Raw genomic sequence first — 12,083 nt, 5'->3', positions numbered from 1 at the left:
TTAAAAAGTAGTATTAACATTGAAATAAATATAATCACATTAATATAACTATATATAAGCAAGGAAGAAGACTGTTAGTATGTGGAACGATAATGTAGCATTTGGCACGAACAGTCTCTTTATTTTGTACTTGTTTCCAACTTAGGCTGCCCCTTTGCATTATAGCCCTATACCTCCTGTAGAATGGACTGTTCTGGAGGGTTTTCTTTAGTCTTGGATATTTGGTCTTCAGCTCTACAGGCTCAAAAATTCATTATCAGTTTATGCATGAAAGGTCAAGCTCAAACACCTTAAGACTAATATGTAAGCTAGCATGTTAATTTATTAATTTGTGGTGGGGAATACTGTTTTCCAGTGATCAGAATTTGTTTTCTACTCTATCTAGGGAGCTCTCTCTTTGGTACAAGGTACCTGGAAAAACCAAACTGGTCATGAGAAGCTTGCTTAGAGTCAGGAGTTTTTAACATGTGCATAGTCTTGTAAAATACATCTTACGAGTTATGGTAGAAGCTGGAAAATCAGTCCCCCTTGTACTGGAGAGACCACAGCATTCTACTTACAGGACTACACGTAGCTACCAAATATATGCTGTCTTTTCCTCCATGACAAAACTGAGTTTTGAAAGATACACTTTCTTTGGACATGTCTCATTTTTTGTTATTTATTTATTTATTTATTTATTATTAGTAAGCAAGCCTTCTGCTATTGTAGCATTTTTTTTTAATTTAGCAGACCAGTTTTTACACCAATTTTAGATTGGTATTTTTTTAGGAATATTTGAGCATCTGTTAGACTATTAGATCACACCACAGTCACATTTCCATCACAACTATTGTTAATTGTAAGTGAGCAGCTTCTGCAGATAGCTGATCTATCCACTTATGTTCGTTTCTTTCAGTTTATACTTCAGAGACTACAATTTTCTGACCTTGTCCGCAAAATTGGAGCCCTAAAATATTCTAGGTGTATAGCCATTTATGCATTGTTTGTAGTTTTATTGTGACATTATTAAATATGTTAGTGCCATAAATACTTTCGCTGTTTAAAAAAAAACGTAATATTGAGCAGACATGGGGCAAGAGATTTACTGTCAAATATAGCAAATATATTTAATCTTCACTTTTCTTTCAGCTTTCTCTATTAGAACATTTTTATTCCCAGCCTCTCAGTGTTCTGTGCTGTAATCTCCCAGAAGCCAAGAGAAGAACACATTTTTTATCTGCTAATCAATGTGAGAACATCCGACGTCTTCCATCATTTAGAAGGTAAAAAGAGAAGTACATATTTAGTATATCTTGTAAAAGAGTTGGGGCAAAATAAGGGATTTCAGAGCCAGTTAATTTTGAAGTGGGTAAAGGAAAAAGAACTTTTTTTTTAGAGCAAAATAAAACACTTTGTTTTTAATTGAGATATTTGGCATAAAGAAAAATATTTTTGCAGGGGGGCATAATTTGCAGTATTGTTACTTTTTATAAGTAACATTTCTTGTTTGTGGAGTTTATGGCCTTTGTTTAATATTAGACCCCTAGACTAAGAAACCCACCTGATTTAAGGACTTGACCATGACTTGAATTTATTTTTGAAAAGAAAGAAAAGATTGTAGCCACCAATCTAGGTAGTTCTTTATTTCCATATGCTATTCAAGTATTTAAAATTTTCATTCTCTGTTTTTGTGTATGCGGTGGTAAAAATTTTAGATATGTGGAAAAGCAATCTTCACAAAAGCAAGTTGCACTGTTGACCAGTGACAGATCTTTGAAGGTAGGAATATGGATATATTTGTTGCTGTTTTATTCTTTTTTTTTCCTTCATGAAAAAAAATATGCACAAAAATTTACTGAGTTTATTTTTAAAAAACTGTACACTCTAATATGCATTGCATAGTGAAGTATTGGATCTTGATAATCCTATAGAAATGTGATTGTTAAAGGTGGTATAAAACCTCAGTTCTAAAGGAAGACCTTTTTTTTTTTTTTTTTTAATCAAGAAGGAAAAGCTAGAACATGAGGTTTCTCCTGTGGTCTGTTTTGGAAACACTTGCAGATCTCAACTTTCTTTTCCACATAGTGGTTTTGGAATCTGTAGGTGGTCTCATTTTAATGTTCTTGTAAGGGCTGTCAGAAATAGAAGCCATGCAACTTTGGGCCCTACTGCTAAGTGGATATTGATTTGATTTGGGAAAAAATATATCATTACATATTGATAATATAGTGCCAGGAAAGATGTAATGAGCTTAGAAAATTATGAGTTAACTATACAGCATGGGGAATATCAAAAGAGGGAGTTTTTTTCTTTCTTAAATAAATAATACTTGGACCTGGTACATAATTCAAAGATAAAGATAATATACAGTGAAAAGGTTCCCTCCTGCCTTAGTCCTCCACTACCCACTTACCCTCCCTGGATATAGCCAGTGTTGCTAGTTTCTTATGTATTAGTCTTTAGATATTTTCCACATATACAAGTAACAAGTAATTATATATATTTTGGAGGTTTGTTCCCCTGTCTTACAGAAGATAAACACATACACTGTTTTGTATTTTGTTTTCTTAATCTTGGAAATCATTTTGTATCACTACTAAAGAATGGCATTGTATTTTTTTTTAGATTAACTTTCTTTATTATGATGTAGTTGATATGCAATATTGTATAAGTTTCAGGTGTACATCATACAGCTATTTATAATTTTTAAAGGCTACACTCCACTTACAGTTGTAAAATATTGGCCATATTCCCTGTTGTACAGTATATCCTTGCAGCTTATTTATTTTATACATGTAGTTTGTACCTCTTAATCACATTCCCCTAACCCTTCCTTCTCTCTACTGGTGACCATGTCTGTGAGTCTCTTTTTCGTAACATTCACTAGTTTATTGTTTAGATTCTAGGTATAAGTGATATATAGTATTTGTCTGACATATTTCCCTTAGCATAATACCCTGTAAGTGCATCCATGTTGTTGCAAATGGTAAAAGTTTCATTCTTTTTTGTGGCTGAGTAGTATTCTACTATATATGTATTCCCACATCTTTTATCCATTCATCTATTGATGGACACTTAGGTTAAACATTCAGTGCGTGTATCGTTTCAAGTTAGTAGTTTGGGGTTTTTTTCAGATACATATCAAGAAGTGGAATTGCTAGGTCATATAGTAGTTCCGTTTTCAGTTTCTTGAGAAACCTCCATACTATTTTCCACATTGTCTGAACCAATTTACATTCCCCTTGACAGTGTACAAGAGTTTCCTTTCCTCCACATCCTTGCCAGCATTTGTTATTTGTGTTCTTTTTGATGATAGCCATTCTGATAGGTGTGAGGTGCTACCTCATTGTGGTTTTGATTTGTATTTCCTGGTTGATTAGTGTTGAGAATCTTCATGTGACTGTTGGCTGTCTGCATTTACTCTCTGGAAAAATGACTTCAGTTCTGCCCATTTTTTAATCAGATTATTTATCTTTTTTTGAAGTTGAGTTGTATGAGCTGTTTATATATGTTGGCTATTAATCCCTTATCAGTAGTACCATTTGTAAATATTGACTCCCATTCAAAAGTTGTCTTTTCGTTTTGTTGGTTTTCTTTGCTTTGCAAAAGCCTTAAGTTTAATTTAGGTCCCATTTGTTTGTTTTTGTTTTTGTTTCCTTTGCCTTAGGAGACAGAGCCAAGCAAATACTACTACGATTTATGTCAGTGTTCTGCCTGTTTTCTTCTAGGAGTTTTATGGTTTTCAGTCTTATATTTAGGTCTTTAATTCATTTTGAGCTTATTTTCATATTTAGTGTTATAGAATGTTCTAATTTTATTCTTTTACACATAGCTATAAGAGTGGCATCATATTTTATTGAATGAATGTACCTTCACGTATTTAACAAGTCCCTTACAATTAGAATGTGTGATGTCACACTTATTTTCAGACTCTTTATACCTTTTTAAGGAAAAAGTTTATTAGAAAATTGTAGTAAAATTAAGATGAGATTGAGGTTAAGCCCTAGCACTCTGTGGGTTTTACTGATACAAACTATTTTTTTTTATTGGAGGATAATTGCTTTATAATGTTATGGTGGTCTCTGCCATACATGAATGTGAATCAGTCATAATTATATACATTAATATATCCCTTCCCTCTTAAGCCTCCCCTGCCACTCCACCCATCTAGGCTGTCACAAAGCACCAGGTTGGGCTCCCAAAGTATTAAATTTTGAATAAAAGAATAGTAGTTCCTGGAGGGCATATGTTCTATATAGGTAAAGACTAATTTACCTCCTTTTAAAAAATTCTCAAAATATATTGAGAATGGCTTCTTTTTGATGTTGTTCAGCTATAGTTTACATACGTAATTATAATGCAAAATGGCTTTTATCAAAAATTATTTCTGATGCAGAATCCACAATAGGCCATAATATAAAATCACTTCTAGATTGGATTTAATAATCATTTTAATAAACTCTGTAATCTTTTCAGAGCAGTATAGGAAGTCTTCAGACACTAAAGTAGGTTATTTCGATACAGAGGAAATTTAAGAACCAGTGGGAAAGGATGTGTGCATGTTATTGAGTTTTTTGAGATTAGACAACTTAGCTATATTGAGTCAGTGAGTTGCCAAGTGTATTTCCAGCTAGAAGTTTCTGTCAAGAGTGTACTTTCAGAGGTCAAGAAGAGATTTTTAAAGAGTACCTTTAGCCATTAAGATGACAAAAGGAGAGAATGTCTAGGCTGGCCTGTTGCAGAAATTTGCTGTGTTCAGTAGCTCAGTAGTGTCTGACTCTTTGCTATTTCATGGACTGCAGCACTCCAGGCTTCCCTGTCCTTCACTGTCTCCCTGAGTTTGCTCAAACTCATGTCCATTGAGTCGCTGATGCCATCCAACCATCTCATCCTCTGTTGCCCCCTTCTCCTCCTGCCCTTGATCTTTGCCTGCATATTTGTCTTTTTCAGTGAGTCAGTTCTTCACATCAGGTGGCCAAAGGACTGGAGCTTCAGCTTGAGCATCAGTCCTTCCAATGAATATTCAGGGTTAATTTCCTTTAATCTCCTTGCTGTCCAAGGGACTTTAAAGAGTCTTCTCCAGTAGCATAATTTGAAAGCATCAGTTCTTCAGCATTCAGCGTTCTTTATGATCCAGCTCTTATATCCATACATGCTGCTGCTGCTAAGTCGCTTCAGTCGTGTCCAACTCTGTGCGACCCCATAGATGGCAGCCCACCAGGCTCCTCTGTCCCTGGGATTCTCCAGGCAAGAATAACTGGAGTAGGTTGCCATTTCCTTCTCCAGTGCATGAAAGTGAAAAGTGAAAGTGAACTCGCTCAGTTGTGCCGACTCTTAGCGACCCCATGGACTGCAGCTTACCAGGCTCCTCCGTCCATGGGATTTTCCAGGCAAGAGTACTATTAGGGTCCATGACTACTGGAAAAACCATAGCTTCAACTATATGGACCTTTTGTTGGCAAAAATTATCTCTGGTTTTTAATATGCTGTTCAGGTTTGTCATAACTTTCCTTCCAAGGAGCAAGCATCTTTTAATTTCATGGCTACATTCACCATCCACAGTGATTTTGGAGCCCCAGAAAATAAAATCTTTCACTGTTTCCACTTTTTCCCCATCTATTTGCCATGAAGTGATGAGACCGGAGGCCATGATCTTCGTTTTTTGAATGTTGAGTTTTAAGCCAGCTTTTTCACTGTCCTCTTTATTAGAGTGGTATCATCTGCATATCTGAGGTTGTTGACATTTCTCCTGGCATTCCTAATTCCAGCTTGTGATTTATCCAACCCGGCATTTTACATGATGTACTCTGCCTGTAAGTTAAATAAGCAGGGTGGCAATAAACAGCCTTGGCATACTCCTTTCCCAATTTTGAACCTGTTCATTATAGTCTAATATTAACTTTGCTTTTCAATAACTTTGTGTATTTTCTAAGCATTTATTTATACTGTGCTTATGTTTCTTACAGTTTTCAGACCTGTTTGTTATCATCTTTGCCATATTCACTTTGGGATTGCATATTTAGTCATTTAGAGGTGTATTTTCTTGGGACTTACATAGTAAGAAATATGAAGGAGCAACAAAGATTTGCACCTTAAACCTGAAAAAATTTTATGTTGGCTGCCTGCTGAATTCAAGGGACAGAAGTTATCTCTGAAAAATTAATGTGCTGGTTTTTCTAGTTTAGGCCAAAAGTATCTTTGAATATTGTATTCTTATTATAGTGCTTTTCTTTTTATCTTTTTATAGTTTTGGTTTAAAATTCATGATAATTTTATATGTATTTTTCTACAATAAAAAAGATTGGAAAGAAATGCCAGATGATAATCAATAATATAGTGCTGCATGATACAGGGGAAGATTCATCTCAGAAATCTTGTGTTTGAACTCCAGCTGCTCAGTAGCCATGTGTACTTAAGGAAATCACTTACCCTGTTTAAGCCTTAATATCCTTGTCTCTGAATTTATATTAATCCCTAGTAATGATTTCTCCATAGGGTTAGTGCTAATCAGTCTATTCAGCAAATGAGAGTGAGTTTAAAACAAACAGAACAATAAAACTTTTATAAATGTATATCAGAAATAGTTACTATTTATTTTTCACCATGATAAAAAGATATAAATTAAATATACTGTTTTATATATTATATAACATATAAAATACAAAGTGTATATAATACTCTTATATAGTCATATAGAGTATATAGTTATATAGACTTACCTCCTATTAGTTTTGTGCTCATTTTCTACATTTATATTTCTGAGACATAGATCTCAAAGTGTAATCTAGTGAAATTTATATTCTTTATATCGGGATTGTTTCTGCCCTAAAAATCTACTGGTTGTCTACTCTGATGAACTAAGTGATTGCTCGAGACCGTAGCATATGTCAGAATCACTCGGAGCACTTGTAAAATGCAGGTATCTAGGCTCCATCCCCAGAGTTTCTGATTGTGTAGCCCGGTGCTCTGCCCCAGGAATTTGCATTTCTAGAAGGGTCCCAGGCAGTGCTGATGCTGCTGGTCTGGAGGCCTTTCTTTGAGAACCGCTGACGTAGACCACTCCCTAGAAGAGAACATCATCTATTGTCTCCCTTTACCCTGTTTTCTTAGGTCTAGAAATAAGCTAGTAAATGCCAGCCTAAACAAATGATTCATCTCAGCTGTCTTCTGACTAGACTCAAGATGTTAAAAAAAAAAAAGGCAGAAAAACTCACTTCAACTCCCTTAAGATTAGGGACCCTTAGTTTCGTAGATAACTGCTTTAAAATTGTATACCAGCTTTGTATTTCATAAACTTCAGGAATGAGTTTTTTGAATGTACTTAAATCTAAAAATTTAGCTAACTCAACCATGTACATTTGTAGAAGATTCATTAAGAAGTTCAAACTAAGATGAGACATTAGAAGGCACATATAGTTGATGAAGGAGTCAAGATTCTGTGCATTTTCTCATTTCTGAGTAGTCTGTCCCTTGAGCAGCTGTATAGTGCAGCTGTGTACAATGCCTGGAAAGTACGCTCTCATAGCTAACAATTAGGTTCTTCTAAGTTTAAACAGAGTAAGATTGTTCAAGCTCCGATTAATTCAAACTCTGATGTCCCAATAGCTTTCAAAGCCTATAATAGAAGTTTAACAAATAATCTTTGACGTTTCTTTTAGAATACTAAGATTTTATTTACTTGTTCATTAAACAGATTAATAACTTTTCTTCTGACTGGTTAAATCATTTACATTCCTCATTGAAAGTTCATTTTAGTGTATAGGTTTAAATGAAATTAAATCAGGCAGTCTATTCTGGTAAACAGCTATAGGATTTAAATGAAACAGCAAGAACAGTGACTGGATATATTTTTACAGTGTTTCGTCCCAAAGTTTTGCTTTAGTAATGAAGCTTTCTTTTTTTTTAATATAAATCTTTAATTTATGAAACTCTGTTTCATGAAAAATTGAGCTTTCAGACATGCCTTAAACAGAACTTTCAAATTCACCATGATAAGAGATAAAATTTTTACTCTTTCTTGTGCCTGAAATTTTGTTTGAAGTCAAATATTAAGGAGAGTTTAGATTTTAGCCTCATATCATATTTGCATAATTTTTATCTGATAATAAAAAAACTGGTTTTTGATATACTGAAAAGATTTTTTTTTAGTAAGTAGTGAAAAATTATCTTGCTTTCTATGAGAAAATGTTTTGGTGGCGGGAGAATATTAACAGCTTTTCCCAATTAGTAGTTTTTATGTCTGTCCCAACACTGTATCTAAGATTAGGTCTATTTTAATCTTGTGCCCTCTAAACCAGCCACATTCTATATTAGTAATAATGATTTGCTATGCATGTTGATCCTGTCTTGTCAAGTAATTAATTATGCTCATTATGTAATGAGTGACTAATTTCATATACCTTGTGTAAGAAAATAAATTTATGTGTTTTTATTCAAGTCTTATTTAAAGCTGTGTGGCATCTTCTTAAAGCATTAAACTTCATGGTATGTAGAAAAGTGAAATTCAGTCTCTTGCAGGTGACAGCTGAAGTTTTATTATTTTGACTAGTCAGTATTTCATGTCTCTAAGCTTATGTGCCTAAGTTGATTTAAAGGCATAGATCATGGCATCTGGTCCCATCACTTCACAGGAAATAGATGGGGAAACAGTGGAAATGGTGTCAGACATTTTTTGGGGGGGCTCCAAAATCGCTGCAGATGGTGATTGCAGCCATGAAATTAAAAGACGCTTACTCCTTGGAAGAAAAGTTATGACCAACCTAGATAGCATATTCAAAAGCAGAGACATTACTTTGCCAACAAAGGTCTATCTAGTCAAGGCTATGGTTTTTCCAGTGGTCATGTATGGATGTGAGAGTTGGACTGTGAAGAAAGCTGAGCACCGAAGAATTGATGCTTTTGAACTGTGGTGTTGGAGAAGACTCTTGAGAGTCCCTTGGACTGCAAGGAGATCCAACCAGTCCATTCTGAAGGAGATCAGCCCTGGGATTTCTTTGGAAGGAATGATGCTAGAGCTGAAGCTCCAGTACTTTGGCCACCTCATGCGAAGAGTTGACTCATTGGAAAAGACTCTGATGCTGGGAGGGATTGGGGGCAGGAGGAGAAGGGGATGACAGAGGATGAGATGGCTGGATGACATTACTGACTTGATGGACGTGAGTCTGAGTGAACTCCGGGAGTTGATGATGGACAGGGAGGCCTGGCGTGCTGCGATTCATGGGGTCGCAAAGAGTAGGACACAACTGAGGGACTGAACTGAACTGAACTGAAGAGCTGGGAGTAAGAGAATGTCTTAAAAGTTGTAACATAATTACTATTAGAAAGATAACCTGGTACAGCATGCTTATTTTATTGAATTCAAGTGAGGAACTGGAGCCAAGAGAAAGTGAAATATCTGAAGTCACAGGTGAGTTAGAGGTAGTTTAGTATGCTTATCACAAGTTTGGTGGAGACCTGCCTTTCACCTTTCTGCCTACCTCTTTCTGTTTTTTTGTTTTGTTTTGTTTTGATATAGAACTAAAGGATAAGAGGAGGGGAAAATCTATTTGAAAAAATAATAAAAGGGGAGGAAAAGAGAAAATCTCTCCAAACAAACTACCAAGTGTGATCAGACAAGCTAGGTGTTAGCAGGGTAATGTGTGAGAAATTGGCAGTTTCAATCCAAACCCTTCCTCAAGTGTTTCTGATATAAATGCCAGGGTAGCAGTATGGAGGCCAAAGGACTGGGAGAGACAAGAAGATTAGCACTCCTTCCACCCAGGGAACTAGGAGAAAGCCATGGTTTGCTGTTCTCTAGGTAGCTACCATGTGAGAAGTCAAGCCTGGAATCATCTTCAGCTAAAATTTCTCTCTAATGAGAAAAATAACGCTTAGTTCTATCAAGATGATAAATACTGTGTTCTTGGACAGCTGATGCATTTTAATCCTAAAATTTGTTTGTTTTACCAGCTTTCAATGAGCAGTGAATTAATTGAAAGGAATAAGTTGCATAAATTTAGTCACTTTTACATACTTTGATTTAGTTTTCTTGAGCTCACCCTTTACCCCATGCATATAATTCTAGACACAAAAGGAAAGAAGAGAAAGAAATGCAAGAACTAAGTATCGTGGCACATATTATTCTACTAATCATGTTTTATTTACCTATATATATATTTAAGTTTTACATAGTCATTGGCTTCTGTAAAAAAATGTAAATAATCCTTAATGATGGAGGCCTTGTCATATGAGTAAACAGTAATGATTTTTGAATGAATGACGGACAGACATAATTTATGTGACTGGAAATGGCATATTTAAATGGTTGTATTGTACATTGCCAGCACTCAATATGCCAGCAAATTGGGAAAACTCAGCAGTGGCCACAGGACTGGAAAAAGTCAGTGCTCATTCCAATCCCAAAGAAAAGCAATGCCAAAGAATGCTCAAACTACCACACAGTTGTACTCATCTCACACACTAGTAAAGTAATGCTCAAAATTTTCCAAGCCAGGCTTCAATCGTACATGAACTATGAACTTCCACATGTTCAAGCTGGATTTAGAAAAGGCAGAGGAACCAGAGATCAAATTGCCAACATCCGCTGGATCATTAAGAAAGCAAGAGAGTTCCAGAAAAATATCTATTTCTGGTTTATTGACTATGCCAAAGCCTTTGATTGTGTGGATCACAATAAACTGTGGAAAATTCTGAAACAGATGGGAATACCAGACCACCTGACCTGCCTCTTGAGAAACCTATATGCAGGTCAGGAAGCAACAGTTAGAACTGGACATGAAACAACAGGCTGGTTCCAAACAGGAAAAGGAGTATGTCAAGGCTGTGTATTGTCACCCTGCTTATTTAACTTATATGCAGAGTACATCATGAGAAATGCTAGGCTGGATGAAGTACAAGCTGGAATCAAGATTGCTGGGAGAAGTATCAATAACCTCAGATATGCAGATGACACAACCCTTATGGCAGAAAGTGAAGAAGAGCTAAAGAGCCTCTTGATGAAAGTGAAAGAGGAGAGTGAAAAAGTTGGCTTAAAGCTCAACATTCAGAAAACGAAGATCATGGCGTCTGGTCCCATCACTTCATGGCAAATAGATGGGGAAACAGTGGAAACAGTGGCTGACTTTATTTTTCTGGGCTCCAAAATCACTGCAGATGGTGACTGCAGCCATGAAATTAAAAGATGCTTACTCCTTGGAAGGAAAGTTGTGACCAACCTAGATAGCATATTAAAAAACAGAGGCATTACTTTGTCAACAAAGGTCCATCTAGTCAAGGCTATGGTTTTTCCAGTAGTCATGTATGGATGTGAGAGTTGGGCTATAAAAAAAGCTGAGTGCCGAAGAATTGATGCTTTTGAACTGTGGTGTTGGAGAATACTCTTGAGAGTCTCTTGGACTGCAAGGAGATCCAACCAGTCCATCCTAAAAGAGATCAGTGGTGTTCATTGGAAGAACTGATGTTGAAGCTGAAACTCAGTACTTTGGCCACCTGATGTGAAGAGCTGACCCATTTGAAAAGACCCTGATGCTGGGAGGGATTGAAGGCAGGAGGAGAAGGGGACGACAGAGGATGAGATGGTTGGATGGCATCACCAACTCAATGGACATGAGTTTGTGTAAACTCCCAGAGTTGTTGATGGACAAGGAGGCCTGGCGTGCTGTAGTTCATGGGGTTGCAAAGAGTCACACGACTGAGTGACTGAACTGAACGCACATTGACTGGCAACTGACAGCTGGCTATCAGTGTGATTTTTTACGTTCTTGGTGGTTTTATTTTTTTAATCTGAGCCAGCATGTGCAAATAGAGAAATTTTACATCATAAATTCAGACTTCTGTCTTCTTTTGAAAAACTAAATCTGGCTCATATCCGGCAAGACAACAGTGGTTGGTCTTTTTTTTCCAGCAGTTGCTCTTACTGAAGAGAGAGATTGCGTGTTGGCTTCCTTTCATTCACGTACTACTTCATTCAACAAATACTTCTTGAGTGCCTACTGTGGGCCAGGTATTAATCTAGTACAGGAGTGAACAAAACAGGCGAACCTCCCTGCCTTTGTGGAGCTTACCTGCTATCAAAGTGAGTAGGTAAAACATTTTTGTGAGTA

At 36.2% G+C, this 12,083-nt stretch overlaps 1 protein-coding gene across 8 annotated transcripts in view; it reads left to right on the top strand.

Moving 5' to 3' along the window:
• Window positions 1-12,083, top strand: part of ORC3 (origin recognition complex subunit 3) — a 71,286-nt gene that overhangs the window by 30,698 nt on the left and 28,505 nt on the right. For all 8 annotated transcript variants that reach the window (XM_069598302.1, XM_069598301.1, XM_069598303.1 and 5 more), the window contains exons 10-11: window positions 1,132-1,265; window positions 1,698-1,761. In XM_069598302.1, coding sequence (XP_069454403.1) covers window positions 1,132-1,265; window positions 1,698-1,761 — 198 coding nt within the window. The remainder of the gene's footprint in view (window positions 1-1,131; window positions 1,266-1,697; window positions 1,762-12,083) is intronic.

Source organism: Ovis canadensis, chromosome 8, assembly GCF_042477335.2.
Source record: "Ovis canadensis isolate MfBH-ARS-UI-01 breed Bighorn chromosome 8, ARS-UI_OviCan_v2, whole genome shotgun sequence".
Classification (NCBI taxonomy): Eukaryota; Metazoa; Chordata; class Mammalia; order Artiodactyla; family Bovidae; genus Ovis; species Ovis canadensis.
This window is presented reverse-complemented; position numbering and strand designations above follow the sequence as displayed.